Below are 22,364 nucleotides of genomic sequence, written 5' to 3'. Positions count from 1 at the left end.
TGAACTCAGCCACTCCTCATAACGTTTCCCCACCAGACCCTTCACCATCCTCGTGGCCCTCCTTTGGGTGCTCTCTAATAGCTGAATGTCTCTTTTATATTGTGATGCCCAAAAGTGCACACAGGACTCAAGGTGAGGCCTCATAGTGGCTTCAGTGCCTGATGAGGAATGAATTCCTGTAATGGAAGAAGGCTCAGAGAAGATGGGCAAGGGCAATGAGTGACTGAGCACCCCTGAGGCAAAAAAAGGTGACCTTATCACTACACAAAGGGGGATGAGAAGATAGATGGCCTTTGTTTTAGTTCAGCTGAGCGAACTGACCAACTGTGCATCCCTCTAAAGATCACGAAGAGAGTGGCTATCTTCTAAGATAGCCAGACCAGCACGGCATGAGTGTATTTGTGGCTTAGTCCAAAAGAGAGTAAAAAAATGAACGAATAAAAAAACTTACCTGAGGAAAGTACTGGGCCTAAGCTGGCCCCTCACATTTTTTTTTCTTGGTCATTGGGAACACTGGATGTCTTGATGCTGAATATATTGCAGAATTGTGTTCAGTTTTGGGCCCCTAACTACAAGAAAGACACTGAGGTGCTGGAGCTTGTCCAGAAAAGGGCAACAAAGCTGGGAAAGGGTCTGGAGCACAAGTCTTACGAGGATTGGCTGAGGGAGCTGGGGTTGTTTAGCCTGGAGAGGAGGATGCTCGGGGGGACCTTAATGCTCTTCACAACTACCTGAAAGGAGGTTGTAGCCAGGTTACGATCAGCCTCTTCTCACAGGTAACAACTGACAGGACAAGAGGAAATGGCCTCAAGTTGTACCAGGGGAGGTTTAGTTTGGATATTAGCAAAAACCTCTTCATGGAAAGGTGGGTCAAGGATTGGAACAGGCTGCCCAGGAAAGTGGTGGAATCCCCATTCCTGGAAGTGTTCAAAAAACATCTAGATTTGGCACTTGGGGACATGGTTTAGTCGTGAGCTTGGCAGTGTTTGGTTAACAGTTTGACTGCATGACCTTAGCAGTCTTTTCCAACATTAATGATTTTACTATTCTATGTTTGTATGACCACTACTGAAAATCATGTTTGTATTGTGATTCATCTGTGCATTGCAATTGCCACTCTCTACATGAAATTTGTACTGGTGTTTTCATTTTAATACATTGCTGTATCACTCTGCTAAACCAAAATCCTATGTAGCATCAATTAACTTGGATAAGTAAATTTGCCACTAAAAATTAAACCTTCCATGTGTATGAGAAAGTATCAGACTCTAACATCCCACCCTAAAACTCCCCAACCTTTTAGCCTAGTACTTTGAAAAGTTATACATTTGAGAACAAAGCAGTACAAACTCCTGGGACTCAGGAACTAATGACAGCAAAAGGAAGGGGAGTGATTTATCATAATATATGCCTCTATCAGAATCCATCACAGTTACTGACAATTTGTGCAAACATACCATGAATGATCTTTAACAGAAAATGAGAATGAAACAGTAATCACAATCTCCACAAACTACATGTGCAAGAATAACTTTTAATTATTTAATCTGCAATTAACCCTAAAAAGGTGTGAGAGTTAGCACTGTGCAGCTCATCCTAGAGATGCCAGGACTATGAGAAGCCATGTTTCCCATTAGGACACAAAGTGTGTCCAAGCACCTTAGAGAGCCTAAGTGCAGATTCAGCTGCCTCTGTAGGCCCCTGTGCTTCCATCTCCACTTTTTCCCCTCTGCTAAATGTAATTTAGTTCCTTTTTGTGTAGTATGAAGGTAGATAATTGTTCTGAAGTTCCAAAGAGGCCATTCAAGATGGGAATGTGCAATCTGGGCACACTGAAAAACCCAGGTAAACAGTGGAAGATTTGGGGGATGTATGCAGACATATATAAAGTCAGGTCAGGAAAACCTGAGACCTTTACACAAAGCCCAGACAACCATGCAGTTTTGAAAATGACCATGCTTCAAGCAGGGCAATAGACTAGAGACCTCCAGAAGCCCTTTCCTGCCTAACTCTTTTCTTAATTCTAAGGAAGAGGGTGGGTATAACAGAACCATCTGGCATAATGCTGGGGTAGTCCTGCCTCCCACATGCCAGTTGGCCAGAACCTCTGGTTTGGCTGGCCTGCAAGAGAGAAGTTTGTGTCATGTTGCAACTGTGCCCTTAAATCCCCAATGCTTAAGTAGTCAGGGAAGATTTTGCTCCTAAACATACCATTCAAATGTTCAGCGTTTGGATGTTCTGAACCCAAATGGTGGTGCTTGCATCCTTTTCTCATGACAAAATTGTTCTTGAGTAAAAGCCCCCTCTGGTTGGAAGGTATTCCCCTCTGGGTACTGATTTCTCTTCCTTTCTCCTAGCACTTTCCCCAGACCTCTCTTCTGTAACCAGCCTGCACATACTCACCAAGGAGAACAACAACAAGGGCAATGCATGTCAAGAGGAGCAACAGTGAGATCAGCCATGGGAGCCACGGTGGGTATTTCTGGGGGTGGTGCTCACACTTCTTCATCTCAGGAGGTGCTAAAAGTGAAGGAACACACCAAACAAAACATCACAGTCAACTATGCTTTGGCCAATCCCCAGTCCACATACCAAGGATGAGAGAGCTCCTCAAAAATAAAAAGTAATTTAATTTCTGATGTGGAAGTTACATGGTTGGGGAGAAGAGCAGACTGGGACAAATCAGGGGACCTCTGTGGTTTCTGGAGAAGGTCAAGTTCAGTGACAGTATTCCCAGTCCCAGCCCAAATGGTGAGCTAACAATGCTAACTGCTGTTGTTAGGAGGTGAGGCCTTCATGTGGCCTCAAAATCTGCAGTGAAAGAGTGTCTTTCTAAAATGAGCCCAAAGCTGCCAAATACAACATTGCTCTATCCATAATACTTGAGACATTCATATGAAGACTTCATGTTGACTTCTTCCCAGAAAACCTTTTATGCCTGATTCAGTTCCTTCTTAGCTTTTTGGACTTCCTGTGCAGAAGGTTGATATAAGATGAATGAGTATAGGAGACAAAAAATGTACAACGCTATGATGGCTCATAATCATTGGGAGATTAAAAGCTATATTTTTCCCTTCCATCTCTGCTTTCCAAGCCAGGGTTCAGACATTTGCTCTAATAGGTTCTTCTAGGACAGATACCTCGGGAGAACAAAGGGCTGTGTCCAGCAGCCTAAGTAAAGTATCACACTCAGATTAAGACTTGACAGGACTTGACTTTTGTCTAGGGGGATTTTGCCAGTACTGAGGAGTTTTGGAAGTAGACAGGGGAGCAGGTCACAGGGAAGAAGCCATCACTTGTTAGGAGATTGTTCTAGCTTGTGGCAGGTACATAAGCCAGAGCAAATAGAAAGGTAAAGAGACTGCAGCACTCACTGCAGGACAGGAGTAAATAAGTTTTTGGAGAGACTGATATTAATGATAAGATTTAGAGAGACCTCATTTGTTGCTCAGCATGAAACTCCCAAGTCTATCAGCAGCCATGTGTGCCTGCCAGCCATGTCTAGTAAGCAAGACTTCCAGAAATCTGCTCTTTGTGAAAGCCTTCTGACTATTTCCCAAAGGCTACAGAAGGGGAAAAGGCATAATCTTGCATTACTTGTAGAGAAAACATTCATAGACAGACAAGATCCAGATTTCCTTGGTGAAATAATGTTTTTCTAGCCAAGCTTTTGTCTGTAGTGAAAACAAGGAACCAGCTCGTGATCTGGAGTCCAGCCACCTACTTCAGACCTAACCAGTCCAAATAATTTTTTTGATGTGCAGCACATCCAGAGTATGACTGTTCAACCTGTGCCCAGTCAGACCTGAGCATCCCACACTCACACCCAAGAGGCACAGGGAGCACTGCATGCCATCCCCCTCAGCAGCAGTAGTGCTGAGTGCAGTAATCTTGTGCGCACTCAGTGGGTTGAGCTCCCTGCAAAATGCTTTCTACAGTTGGTCTGCTTGCTTGTAAAATGTCCAGCATGATGCCAACACAACAGACTTGATGAGCATACGCTGGTTATTCAGCATGTAAATCCAACATCTCCTAGGCACAGGCAGCAAGTGTGGGGCAGCACAGATGCCTGTGTTTTTACCTGGGAAATCCTGGTTGGAAATGAGGAATTTCCTGCTAGAGTTCATGTATTGTTTGATTAGCCTTCTCCTCTCTAACTTCTTGACTGCCAGTTTTGGTATCTCTAGAGCCCAACTGGAAGAGGCTACAGAATGGGAAAACCCAGGCGTGCTTGGCCATTACCAACATGGGGTCTGCATGGCCAGAGTAACCATTCAGAAGAACAACAGAGCAGCAAGACTGTCTCAACCTTTCACTAATAATCATAACGCTCATCCTATGGGCATAATGTGAGGCTGTGAGAGACATAGAACTGTCTGCAATGGTACTACCAGACACTTCTCTGCATTCCAAGTATAAACGACAGCCAGTGTGAGATCACTTCAACAGGTACACCCAAAATCAGACCCTGAGCACACACCCAAACCTATAGCACAAGCTTGGCATCCACAGCTCAAGCAGACATGGCTGGATCAGATGTCTTTGGAATATCATTTGGAACACAGGGGGAACTTCCACCACCCCCACCTCACCACAATGGAAATGCTAGCTGTATCCAGAACCAGCTAATTCTGGTGCATTGAAAACAGTGAGCTTTCGAGACAGTAATTTATTTCCATGACTCATGCCTCAGAGCGGGCAAGGGATAACCTGGAGCTGATGCCTGCTCTGTTTGGGATTGTAAAACTGAGTTAAAGCTGTTAATAGGCAAATTAATATCCTTAGCAGTAGTAATAGATTTATGCACACATACTTTCACTCCCCTGAAACCTGCTGTTGTATAGGGTTCTGTATGTTAGGGCAGAAGCAATGAGCCATACATAAAGCCTCTCTATGTGTTCCTACTTGTGGTATAATGACTACAGAATACATACTGGTCAGAATATGCCTTACATTTGCATAAAGTCTGGTAAAAAAAAATTACCACTGTAATTTTTAATAGCAATAAAAATTTGTTTGTTTTGTGCGTTAATTATTTTTCAGGAGTGGCAGACATCAATAATAGAGTTGGATCTTCCTCCAGATCTCAAATAATTCTCCTTCTGTGTATTTTAGGGTGTTTTGTTCAAGTTTTGGGTCTCTTTTCTTCAATGACCATATCTCAATCAACCATGGAAAATGGGGTTATAAGTTCCTGCAGCCAGTACCACTTCTCATGAAGCTGTAGAGGACAACTGACTGCTCTACTATAGGGAGACTCCTGTCCTTTCCATAAGGAGGAATCTGTAGTCTCACTCTCTCAGAAGCAAGAGCAGTAGCAGCAAGGACTTGGGCTTATTTGCTGCTTTGGGAGCCCCTTCACCTTTGTGACAGATCAGATTGTTTGTAATAAACCATAGTCTTTATTGTTGGTACTCAATACTGTCCAAAAATGACTCATTCAAGACTACATAACATGTAAGGATGCAGCCAGCATGGAAGCAGGGCTAAGCACTACTCCTGTACAGTGCCTATGCTGCACCTTCTACCTATTGCCACTGTTGGTGTTGCAACCAGGGGGCTGAGGGAGCCCAAATAAATTCCTTAATGAATGTTCACTTGAAACCTACTGTTTGTGCTCCCAGTAGTCATTCTTGATCATGTTGCAACTCCAACTCAACCTTACTCTTGCAGACATTCCTTGAGACTCTTACTTCAAAACTCCTCCAGTCTCCTGCTCATTTAGTGGTAGACAGCTCCTTTTTCTCACCAATCCATCAAGACCAGGTAGGAACCAGTCACAGAAGGAAAAGACTCTGTTCCCTGTTCTTCAGCCCCCCTCATGCCAGCTCCATTTCCCCTGAATAACCCATCCATTCCTTACCTTCAACCACTGCAGCCAGTGATGCATTCTTGAACTTCACCTCAGCATAGGTGACTTCTGATGCCATTTAATCACAGCGTGACCACTGACCCTGTCCTTAGTTTTGCCACAAAAAATGTGGTCCTTTTAGGTCCTTGTTTCCAGGGGTTGACACCAATAGGTTACTGAGGCTTTCCCATCGGCTCATTCACCCTCTGCCCATAAAAGAAGGCTGTGTTAAACACTGGAAACACTGGCAATAACCTCAGAATTCCTGGGAGCTCAGAAACGCTCCATATGGGTCTTCAGTTTCTTAGCCCAGAAAATCAGCCCTGGCACTATGAAAACTTCTGAGACATGAAAAAAAAAGAGAACCTAACAACTGAAAAGGAAGTTGCATCCTTCCTTCCCCTTAACCAATTCTCAGCCGATAGCCTTGCTTTTAAAGATATTTTAGGGTTTTCTTTTTGTCTTTTTACCTTTCTTATTTAACTTTCTCCCATTCTCATATTTTCATGCCTTCCTTTGTTTGCATTCTACTATTGTCCCTAGGTTTGCAACTATCACAGCTCCTAGCCCAGTTTAATCCGCAGTCCAATATAAAATGCATCCTGCCCTCACTAGTCCCTTGTGATTAAGCTGCATTTGTTACATCAAATGTTGCAGCTATGTGTCATTCTCAGAAGTCAGTCCCACTTGGGAGCTAGCACTTACAACAAATCTCGAACAAGGAAATGTTCCTGTAGAAGTGAGACTAGGGATTTGCAGCCTTAGGCAGAGGAATAAAAATAATCAGAACTATGATATATCCAAGGAGAAACAGAAGGATGAGGCCAGGATCAAGGAGCAGAGCAAGCAAAGTAGATTTAAAAAAAAAAATTTTGTTGGTTTGAGAGGTTATTGGGAAGACCACTCACAGTGACCTTTCTATCACAACCTGATTCACAGCCTGTGGAAGTTCAGAGCAGTGCTTGCTTCAGGCTCCATTTCAGAGGCTTTTGAAAAGGGATGGTTTATATTTTTTTGCTCCAACACTGTAATTTATCTCCCTTATCTGCTTTCTGGTAAAGGCCTCTGATATTACCTCAAACAAGATGTCAGTCTGATCTTTAGCCTGATTTCAAGCTGGGGCAGATGTTGAACAGAGACAATTAAGGGAAATGGCTGCTGAGATACATGCTAGATCAGAAAGACTCTGAGAAGAAATGCCAGTAAGTCAGGCAGGGTGAGAAGGGTTCAGTCAGCATATAGGACTCAGGAATCATAGAATGGTTTGGGTCAGAAGGGACCTTCACAGACTATCTTGTCCAGCCCACTGCCATGGGCGAGGACATCTTTCACAACATCAGGCTGCTCAAAGCCCCTTCCAATCTGGTCTTCGACATTTTCAATTAAGGGAAATCAGCAACTTCTCTGAGCAAACTGTTCCAGTGTTTCAACATCCTCATTGTAAAGATTTTGTTCCTTATATCTAATCTAGATCTGGCTTCTTTCACTTTAAAACCATTACCCCTTGTCCTATCACTACAGGTGCTGGTAGAAGGTCTCTCTCCATCTTTCTTTGAAGCCCCATCTAAGTATTGAAAAGCCACAACAAGGTCTCCAAAACAACCAGAAGGGAGAAGGAGGAAGCTTTTCTTGGTTAGTTTAGCTAGCTGGAATTTCCTTAAGGCAGAGCAGACTGAGATGCTCACAGGACATCCAGGGAGTAGCACAGAGGGCACACAGGGCAGAGCTGGAGGTGAGATAGGGTAGTACCAGGAAGAACACGCACCAGACACTAGAGGACCATAATGCGGTAGAAGGTAAAGGGCACGTGAACACAGATTACAGAGAACTACCCCTAAACAGAGTGGGGCATATGTAGCTGGATTTCTTTACCAAGGAGCCTCCTCATGTCTTGTGTGCTCTAAACTGGCTTTATTTCTCCATTTTGTATTGTTTGCAAAGAGCGTGACTTTTATACAAGAATCAGAACAGCTGCAGAACAGAAGCCTGGCCCCTTGAGAATACGCATGCTGCCTGCTTTTCTTTCCAACATCCTTCCAGCACTATGCTTTGTCTTCAGGCTTGGCCCTCTCACTGGAATTAAGACTCCCCAAGTGTCTGCTGAAATGTAGTAAGCCCTCAAATTTCATGTTGAGACTTCAGAGCAATCCTCTGCATGCTTTCCCCTGTCACCACCCAACCAAGCTCAACAGACCCAGTCTCGTGAGGAAAAGGCTTACTTCCTGTCAGGGTTTCAAGATTTCCACTGTGGAGAAACAGGAAATACAATCAGCAGACAAAGAAGGAAGTCACAGAGGTTTTTCCACATCTCCAAACAGAGCTGAGGCATTTCAAATGCGAATTCAGGCTGTAGCTGCTTTTTTTATTAGATGACACTAGACTGCACTCTAACATCAGTAGACAGCTCAATTCTTCTTTCTCAGCCATCAGAGTTGTTGTTGCTTGCTATCAAAATTCAACCCTGAATCATACTTCCAGAGGATGCAATGCTGAGCTGCGCAACAACAGTGAGGCGATATTCCTGTCGGTAAAATTTGTCCTTTGAATTTCATACGCACTGATGGCATGTAACTGGGTGGAAGACAGGAACAATTGGGCCCTGCAGTTAGTTGTGGTGCTGAAAAAAAAAGAAAAAAATAACATCTTGCTTAAAAAAAACCCCAAACTCACATTTTGTTTCCTTGCTTTCCCACTGCTGCTCCTCAGATCGTCTCTTTCCCCATTTCTGTGTTCTGCTCATCCCCTTGTCCTCCAACAATACCTGTGTTTCTCCACAGACATCTTTCAGCTGAACCCTACTCTGCACTGCCACATACCTCCCACACTCCCAATTTCCACTTGCCTCACAACCCAGTTCCTTTCTAGGATTCATGTGTTTGCTCACGTCAACAGCCCTGTACTTCCTCCTTACTTGTGCTCCCATTGCTGGTTGCTCCACAAAACTCCATGGGCACCATTTGGCTGCCTGACCCAAACAGAAAGCACTGGAGGAAAGCTCTTTATCCCCTACCTGTCAATAAGGTTTGAATAAGATAGTATCAGCAAGCCTTTCACCTCACAGACAGTGTCACTCAATCGAGCAAGCAGGTCCATGTCACAACAGAGGAGACAGCACCGTCGCACAGGCCTTACTTCTTTTGAAAATCCATCTGAACCAGAGAGCAGAGTAGCCAAGGGAAGAGCAAAAAAAGACAGTGGAGTATGGAAAATGGGGAGAAGTTAATAAGGGAGGTGAGATACCTAATCAAAGGGATTCAGGCAGTGAAAGCTCCTTGAGAGCTCCTGAGGGATTTGGCTCGTTAGAGAGGATCTACCAACAAGAGATCCCATTGTGTACCCTGCCCAAGGAGCTGGTTAAGGCCGGGAGGGGCAGCATGCTGCAGTTCTTACTGCAGGACTTGAGTTCCCCCAGCTCCAGGGGACAGTGTGGGAGCACTGCAGCCCCCTGGGACCTGGGAGAAAGGCATTCCATGGCTGATGACACTGGCCAGAGCTGCAAGGATAAGAGACCTCTTGTGGAAGGCAGTCACAGAAGGTGAACCAGGGTTCCATACAAATTGCCAGGAGATCTAGGAAGAAATGGGCTATATGGAGCTATAGAAGCTCAGAGAAAAGGACATTCGAGCCAGCATCCAGGGGAGAAAACAGGGAAGTACTGAATGGACAGTGAGAAAGGGAGGTGAGAGCAATGAATGGGATGGGTTAAACAGAAGGCAGCACTGTGAAGCCACACCAGTTTCTGGCAGGTGGCAGCACTTCACCACAGGCAGGCCTGAGTCAGCAGCAACACACGGTGTCCTGAGCAAAACCACCTAGAGTAACACTAGTACATAGACAGAGATCAGCGTCTCACCAAAATATATGGTTACAGTAGCATGCAGAACACGGTGAAAGGAAAGAAAAGTAGAAGAGATGAGAAATAAATGTTTCCCCCAAAAAGGGTTTGTGTATTTTTCCTCTGCACACATTTCTACCAAGTTTTAGTGAGACCTGAGGTTTTCAAGCAGAAGAGGCCATGTCCCAAAGTTATGTGAGCTGAGGGAGCTCAAACTCAGTCAGACTCTGGAAGGGAAAGTCGAGCGCCCAGCTGTAATGATAGGCTATCAAAATCCCCCAGGTGCAAAGGAAAGAACAAGAGAAGTAAGAACGCTATCCAGGGAATCTTCAAGAAGACAAGAAGCCCCAACCCGCCTCTTTACATAAAGCATTAACATAGGACTGTTTCTTCAGAAGAGAAGAGACATGTTTCATTTATTTCCCCTAATTAACAAATTATCCAGTCAAAGCTGACCGAGGACACATTCAGATGCATTTACTCCACAGCTTTGGTTTATGCCATTACTGCGAACATCGCACCTTTGCCCCCTTCCTCTTTTGGACCGGAGTCACAAGTCTCAAGGCCAGAAATTGTTGGAAATCGGGTCCAGCTACTGCAGTTGTTTGCCACAGTGGCATATCTGACTTCAAACCTGGGCCAGATCCAAGTCCTGATCAGACCCCAGTGGCCTGTTTCAGAGGCAGGGCTGTGAAGTTTACCTTCTTAAATAAACTGTACATGGGATTCGCATGAAAAAGTTGCGGCCACATAACACCTCCAATTCTTCATGTTTCATTTTCAGTTCTGTCTAAGGATCACACAGATCATCAACAGGCTTGAATTCAGTTTGGCTACTCTCTGCCCAGTGAGGTGAATGCACCTATCTCCTTCTTTTGAAGGGGAAATGGGGGGAGTGGAAAGAATAGCACAAAAATGGAAAACAACCACAGTCACCAAGTAACTATGAGGGTTATCAGGTAAGGTCACACAGATCCATGACATAATCTTAGGGCCACTCTTATTTGATCTCAACCTGTTTCCCTCCACATCCTCTCCATGTAGTAAAATCTTCTCATAGGGAGGTTTTGGGGACAGCCATACTGGTTAGGCTGTCCCAGCAGGTGGGTCTGGAATAGCAGCACAAACTTCCCTGGTCCTACAGAGCTCCCTCACCCCACTCGTATCCTCAAGGGCAGATGTGTCAGTGAGATTGTAAATGGCCTGTGCTGACCCTTACCCTGCACTCCGTAGCCAAGGCAGCCCTGCATGCCGTTTGCAGCCTCCGAGCCCACCTCGTGCTGGCCAGCAGCAGGGCGGGGAGATACCATCTGCCCCTAGAGGACTGCAGACCTCCCATGTCTGCACTGTCCTGTCCGGCCAGGACATGACAAGGCAAAGGCCATTTGGAAACAGCAACAGAAAGCTGAATTAAACCCAGGGAGAATAACCAACTCAGTCACACACTCCTTGGCACCTCGTCACTGAAACATGCTAGGAAAGTTTTAATGCCAGGCAGGGAGTGCTTAAGCTTTGGGGTTCAACTGTATGCAAGAGCCTCCTCATGACACAGATATCAACACAGTTGGATGGGGAAGGGCAATTTTTTTTTAAGAGCACACTCTCCAGGTGCCTGTGTCACCGACTTTTACAACAGTAGGACACTGAAGTCAGCACAGTAAAGTGAAGGGCGGGCAAATGGTACTTCAGGGTACCATGCTCCAGCATGGAGCCAGCATTGACTCAAAGGGCAAAGGGCCCCTGCTGCTGACTCCCTGCAGGTCCCAGAGCTGCCAGCTGGGATGACACAGAGAGCAAAGTGCTCCTTGATGACTCACACTGGCCTGCAGCACTATGGCCTGAGACTCTTAGACCCTGCTTCCAGTTCACAGTTATTCATGTATTTAGCATTTTAAGACTGGACCAGACAGGCTCAGCACACCATCCTGGTCCTCACCCAGCCTCTGCCCTTCCTGAGGTGAAGGATAGCTGTCAGACCTCAGTATTCCCCACCACTGACCACCCTCCCATGTCAGATGTCTCACCACACTGCTGGCCCACCATGGGCCCCACCCCACCACAGCCCAGCACTAAAGCTCTTCTAGGAAATATTTCAAACTGGAGGTATCCTGTTAAAACCTTGCTCAAAGCAGGACTACTTCTGGAGTTAGACCAGGCTACACAGGGCAGGTTATCTGCTCACAGTAACCCTGCCTCTGTATGGAATGTATTGTTTAAGGGCTTTTTTTGTTACCAAAAAATATGCAATGGTCATTTCCAAGCACAGCACATACCCATGGTATTGACTTCAGCAGCAGCCCCTAACTCTGGGCCAGACATACAGCCTATGCTGCCATATCTATAGCCCCTCAGCACATATTACCCAAAAATGCTCTCCTACTTGTAACCACTTGGCACTGCTGCTCACTGGACTACAGTTCCTTGTCCCTGCTAGCTAACCAAAGTGCTGGTTTGCATAGCATTACTGACATAGCATCTCCACACATCTTTGAACAGTTTGCTTAACACTGTAAACATGCACTTACAAATGTTTAGACATCACTTTAAAAAAGACTAGGAGAGGTGCTGCTCCTTTGGGCCAAACTTCAAAGACAACAGAAATACATACCTGTAAATACACTGGACCACAAGAGGAGATATGTGCCTGCCCTGGCACAGCTTGATTCCAAGCCCCACACAAGGCTCTCTGTGCAGCAAGGAAACACAGAGGGCATTAGGATTGCAGAACATGGGTACATTTGAAAGCACCAGTTCCATTACTGTCAAATTATCAAAGTATAAATCGCCAGCTGCAGTTTCTTTTCAGAGAGCACCTCACCAGTGCTAGCCAGGTCTCAGGTGATGTCTGCCTGCATCCCACCTGCCACTCCCCCGATTCCTGGGGGCCCAGCCAGCCTCTGAAGATGGTGGCTGAGCCTAGGAATTGCAGGAAAGCCCGCAACAAAGGGTTTCAGCAGCAGATGGCAGCACACTGTCACAGGTGAGACTGAACTTCCAATGCTCGATCGCGGATGAAGCCTGCAGACCAGGCTAGGAGGGCAAGGGAGCACCGTACATCCCTAAAACACAAGGCTCAGCACAAAGGCTGCAAGTTACAGGCGGCTTCCTCTTTTACGGAATGTCTCTTCAGACTGCTTCAAGGACTAAAAAGCCAGTCTACTAAGCAAGCCAGATGCTTCTGTCCCAGCACTCAGGAGTTGCTGTTCTACAATGCCTAGGAAAGAAAAGGGAAAGCAGGCTATTGCAAGTTACCTGGCTGGCCTGCCCCAAACACAAGTGATGCAATAAGATCCCAAAAGTGACAGCTGGAAAACGTGGCTCTGCTCAGGAGCCACTATAACGACCAGCTGTTGCTGACTGATGGATTTTCCCATGCTCAGCTTCAAGGAATGTCTGTCAGAGTCCAAACTCTGGATGGGGCAAAATTAAGCTACCAAACTAGAAGGGCACTGCGTCCTGCAATGTGCTTTTCCTTTTTCTGTGAGCATGGACAGAGATATTAACTTGGAAGAAAGAGACCAACCAATAACGGTCTCTAGAGTGAGAGTCTATTGTTCACATAATGCAATGAGCACTCAACAGATTGCCTAGACCTTGAGGCATTATGTGTGTTAACTACTTAGGCCCCAGGACTCTGCTTCTATGCATTACCCGCCCAGCTGTTCTCCCTCTTAGAACTTTGTAGATTTATGCTGATTTAACAGGTTGAGTTCAGATTCAGATCCTGTTTCCTCATTACCAATGCTCGGGAAGACTTTGGGGTTTTTGGTTTCCTGTTTGGTTTTTATTTGGAAGGACAAGTCTTCCTCTCCATTTCTTCAGAAGTCCACACACAGCATCAAGGCTTTGTGAAGTCTAGAGTCTGAAATTCACATGGCTGTGGTAGGAACAGTTGCTGCATGACTGAGACATAAGTCATAGAATGTAGAACATAATTAATGGGAGAAGGAGGTGGGAAACACTCACATCCCACCTCAACTACAACTTTCACAAAAGAAACAACCAAAAACCACATGAAACTGGGATCTTCCCTTCGACATTTCTTTCCTGACTGTATTTGCTACAGTCTGCCTCTCAATTGGCACAAACTTTTCTGCCCCTTTGACTAGTCCCTCTCAGACTGATGGCAGGTCTTCCCAAAAGCCTATGGAAATCAGCTGATCTACTATGTGAAACATAAATGTTCAGAGGATATTGCTCAGTTTGATCTGCTGATACACATTTAGGGCCTGACCTTAATCCTTTACCTAGAGAAGACTATTGTCTACAATATCAGAAACTGTAGTTCTCAAGCAGCCTGCTTATTGGTTTCTGCTACATTAGAAGAAACCACTGGTAATGGGAAGTGCAGAAAGAGATGGAAGAATTCAGCTGGTCCAGCCACAGGCCAGGCCAAGTAATTTCACCAGTAACTTACCTGGGAGGAAAGATACGGGGACTGGGAAGATTTCCAGAGGGGACTAAACTCTCCCCCGTGAACTGTTCCCCAATCCTCTATTCTTCTTTATCCATAAACAGGAATATATCCCTGCACTTCCCTTAGGTGCACCTCATCTGAAAATCCTCCTGCTCTGGAGAAATACCCTTTTAAGCTTTTTAATCCTTTTTGCTGCAAGTACCTACTGAAAAGTCAGAGAAACTTCACCATAGCTTGTGGGCATGATGCTTCACCTTCCACCTGCCAGGATGCATACAACATTCCACCAAAACAGGGTCACAGCTCTGCTCCTAGATCTGAAAAAAATGTAGATTTTTTTTCAGCCACCACAGATGCTAGAATATTTGACAATTCAAACAACCAACTTTAAATGTTAAGACTTCTCATCTTTACCCAGGCCACAAGACTTCTGTTGTACTTTCAACACAGCCATATGCACAGCTTTGCTGTCTGGCAGAGGAACACTGAGCAAGCATGGCTGTGCAAGATAACAGCTGTAAGCAGGCTTGATAGAAGAACGTCAGGTCCCTGAGCATATTCTCCACCTTCTGGCAGATTGGCTGCCTGGACTCAGGTCCAGCTTAAGTAGTAGAGGTGTCTGGCTTTGAGAAACCTTAGCAAAGTTGGCCTGCAGGCTTATCACAGCTAAGGGTCTCATGCTTGATCCCTCCCTGAGCTAGAGCAGCCATGCCCACATCTGGTCACATACCCTGCTGATCTAAATCCTCACCCTGACGGGCTCTGATCTTTGTGTTCAAGTACTGCAGGACTGCTCCTTTGTTGGTGAGGCCACTGCCCTTGCCTGCCCTGGTGTGACTCAGCTTCCAGTTTGCTCTCTCTTTCCAAGCAGCCTGCCCTTGCTGCTCCTGACAAAGCTCACCTTGCCCACCTCTGCAGTCAGCAGAGACTGCTTCCCATCTACCAGCATGGCAAGAATCATTTCTGAAAGTATCTGCAGGCTGTAGAAGCCTCTAATGTCTGAAATGCTAAATGTCAGGGCAACCAAGTTTTCTCACTTGTAGTTTTATCCACACTCTTATCAAGCATCACATGCACCTACAGTCAGGCCTGTTTCTATGTTGTTGATTTGTGTTTGGTGTCGTGTGGTGTTTTACCCCAGTTGGAACAGCCATGTCATTTCTGTGTCCTTCTTCCACACTCCTCCCTCTTTGTCCAGACAGAGCCTGAACCCATTCACTCCTGAGGTTGCTCTTGTCCAGTCTGCAGGCCATAACACATATTCAGAAGCATAAGTAGGCTACAAGGATCTTGCTGGAGACATGAAGACTTTCAATCTAGAGGCTTCCAAAGCAACAACAATTTGACAACTCAGAAGATTCATGACACTCTTTTCCCCAATATTACTTGTTTAATTACCATTTGCACCAGTACATCTTATGCTTTATATACATATATCTTTAATTTTTGCTTCTTCAGCTTTTCAATACATAATATATTATCTCCAGAATACTAACTAAGACAATACAGAAGAGGCTCCTAGTTAGTTGTTAATTGGTGCCATGAACTTCCTTGGTTGGGGAATTGATACATAGTTGAAATGACAGGACCTCACTAGGATTTGAGCAAACAAAAGACGACAAAAACAAAAAGCCAACCAGCAGAGTCCATGACTTCACTGGCAGACTATAGCCATCCACAAGTTCAGGAGGCAGGAAGTTGAAGTGCAGTGAGACTGCAGGAGTGACTATGAAGGCAAGGGGAAACACCAAGAGAGCAAGAGAATCAGGATTAAATGACTACTTAAAATACATCCAACAGCAGTCTGGTCCCCACTTCCACAAGTGGAACTGCAGCAGCTTTAGAGCTATTTCAATAATGTTGCTTCCCAGAGGGATGGTCTAAGTGAAACTTTGTCTCCAAAATGCCCTCAGTGTAATAAGAAGACAAAAATGACACGAGACCTTTCGGCCAGTACAAGGTGCATACATCTAACTACTCTTTTAAAAGCCTCATCAGAAAATTTTTGCCCAAAGGCAAAAGTTTACTTGCAGAGGTGTGCTAGAGACACAAAAGTGTTGCTGTGTTGAGTGTTCAAAACAGGAAGAAGCCTTCCAATGAAGCACCAAAACCCTAGTGTTCCAGTAACTGGGTACAGCTGTCCAAGAGTCACTGAGATCACCTTCCCAGCTAGTGTTTTGGCTTATGAGCCAGCATGAAGGGTAGCCAGCATTGTGAGGTTTCCAGCCTGCCCTGCGAGCTTTGCCCAGAGTAATCACAGACTTACACCCCAGATCACATTCATACACTGAAGATGAAATAGCATCCACACCAAGGGGCCTCAGGGAGCTCTCCCAAAGAGAAAAGCAGAGAGTAAGGGCCCTCTATCTTCTTTCTAACCCCCTAAACCACACAGAAAATAGAGGGGGCTTGGGGCATATTAAAAATTTAAGAAAAAAATCCAAGTTCCAATAACCAGCTCACATCTCTACAAAGTTAGCCCCAGAAGAAAAGCTATAAGAAGGAATACAGGTGGGAGAATTTTGCTGCCAGTCCTCAAGATTGGGCCTACTATACATTTCTTATCTAAATGGCAAGTATGAGCTGAAAAGAGGAAGAAGACTGTCCTTCAACAGAAAATAATCCACTGTCCCACCATAATTCCTACTGTGGCATGATATGCAATACTTGTAACACAGTGCCAAGTCACATACAAGGCCAGGGCTCAGGATAGTGACGCAGGAACATGAAATGCTAAATGGTGGGAATTATCTGGTTGTCATCTAGTGCAAGTAACTACCAAATTATAACAACCGGCCTTTTTTTTTTTTAAAGCTATTTCCAGTTAAAACAGCTCAGTGACAGTGAGGCCTTTGCACGGGGAGAAAGGAGTTAAAATGAGCTAAGTTGCTCCAGTGAACCTGCAAGCCAAATAAGGAGCCTAGAGATGGTGCCCACCAGGAGCTACAGCACAGTGGCAAGGACTTGGGTGACTCCTCCCACAAGAGCACGAGAAGATCAAGCACTACCAAGAACTGCACCAAAGACAGGAAGAGTAGTGTGTGCAGGGGGAGGTTCACTCCTCACCACAGATGTAATTAATCCAACAGGGTTTTGTGTTGAGACAAGAACTATCTCCTTACATGTTCCATTTACCAGCTGCAGCCAAATGAAGGTGTCCTCAGCACTGCAAGCTGCAGAGACTGGAGTCACTATTGAAAACAGCCACAAAAAGCAACAGCCTAATCAGAGAAAATTTAAGAGGACAAGGAACTCGGGGGCACCTATCAGCCTACTCCTGCACCCACCTTCTTTAGGATTCTTCCTTTCCCTGTATGGAAAGACAGGGAAAAAGAGCTAGGATGTACCATTTAATGGCCAAGTAGGTGGAAGAGATAAGGCTACCTCTCTCCTCCTTGCCCATCTTGGGAGGAGTCAGTATGTTCTCTTTTGGTTCGGTGGGATCAAAAATAGTAAGTTTTTACTGAAGTGAAGATCTGGTTTAAAAATGAAAGATTGTCCAAATTTGTTTTTGATTGAAGACTAGAGAGGTTTGCGCCCCTCTGATCCCATTTGGTGCCTCTAGTGCCTCTTGGTCATCAGTTTGCCCCATTCCACTGCTTTGATCATTCAGAACTGGACCCAGTTGGACTGCTGAGGAGCCTGATTGGGAACAGCGCTGCAATAAAGAAAGGAGAGTCAAATGGGCAGATCTAATAAGACTTCTTAACTTATGGTTCTTCCAGTGCCCATTAGGACACTACCCTTCTTGTGTTCCCTTCATCAGTTTACCTGGATGCAGTGCTGAAGTCTCCCCAGAGGTCTGTGGTAGCTGGTACTGGTGCCTTGGATGCAGATGCAGGAGCATCTAAGTCTAAGAGAATATCTATGGGAGCAGAAAAGGAAAAAAGAAATATCAAGCTAATCAAGAAGAAAACCCCACAGGCATTTTAACTGCCATCTTTAACAAAGTCCTGGATGCAGGAGCAGAAAATCTTAAAGGACTCCAGCTGTCCCTCCAGAAGAAGGAAGTTACTTTTCAAGGGGTTTGTTGTAACAGCATCACCTTTTACTGAACGTGCACAGAGCCTCCAGCTCACACTGCAAGGGTACATTGAACTTTTCGGTCTCCACTTAGCACACTAACTGGCAGATTTGTGACTTATTACCTCTCCCAGTAGACATAAGGCTCAGCAATCATAACAGTTGCCAAACAGGCATCACCTTAACACTAAAAACCATGCTCTGGAACCACACAAGCCCTATTCAGAAGCTTGTGGTTTCTTCTCACTCAAACCTGTGTACAGCACTGCTGAAGTCTCTGCCTTCACGAGGGTATCATCAGCTCTCCAGACACCTCTGCGTGGTCACATTTTTAGTACAGCCTCCAGAAGACTGCAGCGACCTCTCTGTTATAGAATCACAGGATGGTTTAGGTTGGAAGGGACCTTCAAAGCTCATCCAGTCCAACCGCCATGCCATGAGCCAGGGACACCTTTCACTAAATCAGGTTGCTCAAAGCCCTCCCCGATCTGGCTTTTGAAATCTTCCAATGAAGGGATACACACAGCTTTTCTGGGCAACCTGTTACAGGGTCTCACCACCCTCACTGTAAAGAATTTATTCCTGATATCCAATCTAAATCTACCCTCCTTCAGTTTAAGCTTTTACCCCTTGTCCTGTCACTACAGGCCCTGGTAAAAAGTCTCCATCTTTCTCACAAGATTCCTTTATATATTGAAAGGCCACAATGAAGCCTCCCCAGAGCCTTGTCCTCTCCAGGCTGAACAACTCCAACCCTCTCAGCCTTTCTTCACAGGAGAGGTGTTCCAGCCTTCTGACCATTTCCACGGCCTTCCTCAGGACCTGGGTTAACCGGCCCAAGTCTTTCTTGCACTGGGGCACCAGAACTGCCAAAGAGAGCAGGGACACACCATGTCTCACAGGGCACTGCTGGCACGAGGCTGAACATGGGTTTGCTGCAGCAGATCTCAGCTCTCTCTAAGCACCTACCAGTGCTTGATCATTTGCTCTGTGCTAATGTTTACCTGCACTGCTCGCATTACTGGATTTCTGCACAGGTGGTGGTGTGACATGGTTGGCAATGGCTGTGGAAGAAGGGGGAGGAATAGGAGGGACTGCAATTTTGCCTCCTGGTGGGGGTGGCAGCAGGCTTAGGCCACCTGATCCAGATGCACGGGGCTTGGCTGCTCCTCCTTTCTTTGTCGTCATGTTCTGTATAAAAAGAAGGAACATGTAAGAAGAGTTTCCACTGGCACATCCAGAGAAAGCAACAGAGTAAACTGGTCTGCTTACCCCAATGTTTAGTTTGATAGTCTGCCCTTCCTTAAATCCTAAATCTAATTTGGGACGTGTGTCAGCTTCCTGGGACTCCTTGGAGATCTCGGTCTCCTGCTTCACCCACCTAAAAAGAAGAGAGGAAGACATGAAACCCTGTGGCAAAAGGAAGCAGGGTTTCAGAAAAATGTGTGGTTTCTCTCCCCATCCCACTAAACTACCTTGCCTTGTCAAACCTGCTACCTCCCTACTCCCACTGTAGTACAGCAAAAAGTTGTGACCACCACAAACCCAAAAAACTGTGTAACACTGCACCTGGAGCATCACAGGACCTAAGTTTAAGACTTACAGATCTGACCCTGCTGGCAGCACGCTCAAGTGTCCCTTGCTAGAGCAGGGCTTCAGGACCATCCCAGGGAAGCCCGCACTGAATGACCATGCACCACCACCCGCCACGTTCTACAGGCCAGAGGAAAACCAGCATTTCAGAAAAGCACAACTCACTTGAAGTGATCCTGCAAAGAGACGTTGAAGTCAAAGGCATCACCACGATCCGTGAAGCCAATGCCTATAAAAGCACTTCGTCCTAGCAAGGAGATAGGAGGAGTCATTGGAGGTGCCCTGCAAATGGGCCCTTGTGTTCATTTGCTCCAAAATCCTTCTGCTTCTCCTAAATCACTCTGTGCTACCTCCCTCCAACACAGCTGCAGCTGGACACCAGCTGCTCACTGTTCCTAGGCTTCAGGATACACCCTTCTTCCCATGGGGCACGCTCAGAAATCAAACGTTCCTTCCCAGCCCCTGGGCTCTGTACAATGTAGAGAACCTCCTCTGTTTATCTCAGCTTCTGACCCCTCCCGGTACACTCCCCAGCCTTGCCAGCACTCCCAAAACAGTTCCAATCCACCTGGCAAACACCTAGCTCCACCAGGCTAAGTCTCCTCCACCCTAGCACTTGGCACATACATTGTCCCTCAACTCACCAGTCCCATCCTGAATTCGAATGACAAAGTAGCGGCTGGAATCTGCCACAGTCTCCACTGCAATGCCAGGGTACTGATCTATGGGAGCCTGGGCAAAGAGTTCTCCTGCAGACAAAGAATCAGGTGTTAAGGAGAGCAACCTCTTGCTAAATGTGGCCAGGGCTGCCACACAGCTCTGAGCAGGCTGAGAAACACAGGCTCACAAGCAGCAATCACAGTTGCAGTCTTGCCAAGGCACAGCCTTTGCCTTACCTGAAACCTTATCCTCCAGTTTTATGTAAGCAGTTTTGCCTTTGGAGGTGACACGAAGCCGTCCTGTCCAGTCTGGATGGTCCAGCTTCCAGTCAGATGCCCTGAAAGGACAAGCAGCTGATCACTGACCATACAGCAACCCTTCTACTTCTGCCCAACCATCTCAGCAGAAGTCTCTGCTCCCAAACCCTCAACACCTGAAACTGCCTCACTCCACTTCCCTCCCCAAACAACACATGGGGTCTCAGTTCCTCTCTGTTACTGCCAATCAACATACATGACTTTGACTGGCCTCTCTGGGTAAAGGGAAATAGACACAGTCCAAAGAATATCAACCTTCTACATTTATAAGCCTACAGAAGAGGGGAGACGAAAGCCCAGAAACTCACTTGAACAGGAAATCCACAAGTGACTAATAAGTGACTTGTGAGCATCAGGAAGACCCCAAAAATTAATTATTAGCATGCTGAAAAGCCACACCGTTATTCTACCCTACTGTTGCAAACTAATATCAAGTACTTCTGAACCTGTAGGCACCTGGCTTACACCAGATAAAACACCATACGTTCTGACCAGCCCATCAAACTCTTTACCACAGAGTCTTGTGAAGAAAAAAAAAAAAAAAGAAAGAGAGAAAAAAACCCACCGAGTGAATCATAGAATATTCTGAGTTGGAAGGGACCCACAAGGATCATAGAGTTCAACTCTCAGCACACGACATCCCCAAGAATCACACCATGTGCCTGAAAGCATTGTCCAAACAATACTTGAACTCTGGCAGACTTGGTGCTGTAAAACCTACAGGATTTTACAACTGTAAACAAATATCCGTGGCCTGGTACAACATCCACAGCACCAACAGTCTGTCAAGTTCAGGGAGTACACAAATCCCCTTCTCCAGCAGGCCTGCGGCCACAGCTTATAAAACCGCACGCCACTGCTTTCTGCTAATCAGAGACGGCATTTCTACCTGTTGGTCCTGCAGCCTCTTAAAAATCACGCAGAACTCCTCCCGCCTTCCTCCCCGCTGCTGCCAGAGCGAACAGGCCAAAGCCAACGCGCCGTTACAGCACATCAGTCATATCCCCGCTGACCGAGCAAACCCGGAGCGACGGTCCGCTCTGCTTGGAACAGCAAGGTGCTCAGGCGCCCTCACCTCCTGCATCCGATTGACAGAGCAGCTCCTGCTCCTCCACAGCACGGAGCGCACGCGTCTGCTTTCAGGCGCTGACCACCTCCAAGAGGCAACCCGAGGCGGCGGGTCCCCCCGAGCTGCGGCCGGAGGGGGCTCAGGGAACGGGCCAGACCTGCTCGCGGCCGCGGGACACGGCTCCCCAAGGCCTCGCTCGGGGCCCTGGCTGCCCTGCGGCTAGGGGCTGGGCCGGGCCGCGCCGCGCCGGGGCGATCTCGGGCGCCGCCGCTCGCTGCCTCACCTGTATCCGCGGTTGGAAGTGCGAGGCGGGATGCGGTAGACGTTGACATCGGGCTTCACGCAGAGAACAGACTCGTACTCCAATTCGGCCGCCGCCATCTCGGCCACGAACCCCGGCGAGAAGCAAGCGGCAGTAGCCTAATGACCAGCTGTGCTGCCCACCGCCATCTTTGATGAGGGCAGACACTGCCTGGGGGCGCGGGCGCGGCAGGGCGGGACGCGAGTACGTCAGAGAAGCGGAGGGAGCCATCTTGGATCCTGGCATCGGGGCCCGGGGGCGGAAGGGCGCCATCTTGGAGCCGCCTCTGACACAGCAG

General features: G+C 46.6%; 2 protein-coding genes across 2 annotated transcripts in view; both read right to left on the bottom strand.

Moving 5' to 3' along the window:
* Positions 1-6,651, bottom strand: part of LOC113964882 (C-type lectin domain family 4 member E-like) — a 23,520-nt gene extending 16,869 nt beyond the window's left edge. Inside the window, exons 1-2 of the mRNA XM_027677659.1 lie at positions 5,864-6,651; positions 2,404-2,520 (exon numbers count right to left, since the gene is read on the bottom strand). Of these exons, the coding sequence (XP_027533460.1) occupies positions 2,404-2,520; positions 5,864-5,930 (184 nt within the window). The 5' untranslated portion in view covers positions 5,931-6,651. The remainder of the gene's footprint in view (positions 1-2,403; positions 2,521-5,863) is intronic.
* Positions 6,652-15,470: 8,819 nt separating this feature from the next.
* NECAP1 (NECAP endocytosis associated 1) lies at positions 15,471-22,242 on the bottom strand. The gene is made up of 8 exons (XM_027677658.1): positions 22,049-22,242; positions 20,616-20,716; positions 20,364-20,468; positions 19,885-19,966; positions 19,399-19,507; positions 19,131-19,317; positions 17,875-17,968; positions 15,471-17,761 (listed from the first exon to the last, which is right to left on the bottom strand). The coding sequence occupies exons 1-8, from the start codon at positions 22,144-22,146 to the stop codon at positions 17,713-17,715; spliced, it is 825 nt and encodes a 274-aa protein (XP_027533459.1). The 5' UTR covers positions 22,147-22,242; the 3' UTR covers positions 15,471-17,712.
* Between the last annotated feature and the right edge of the window lie 122 nt (positions 22,243-22,364).

Source organism: Neopelma chrysocephalum, unplaced genomic scaffold (assembly GCF_003984885.1).
Source record: "Neopelma chrysocephalum unplaced genomic scaffold, ASM398488v2 Primary Assembly neopelma1_43, whole genome shotgun sequence".
NCBI classification, from domain to species: domain Eukaryota; kingdom Metazoa; phylum Chordata; class Aves; order Passeriformes; family Pipridae; genus Neopelma; species Neopelma chrysocephalum.
The sequence above is the reverse complement of the archived record's forward strand: the minus strand, read 5'-3'. Positions and strand labels throughout refer to the sequence as shown.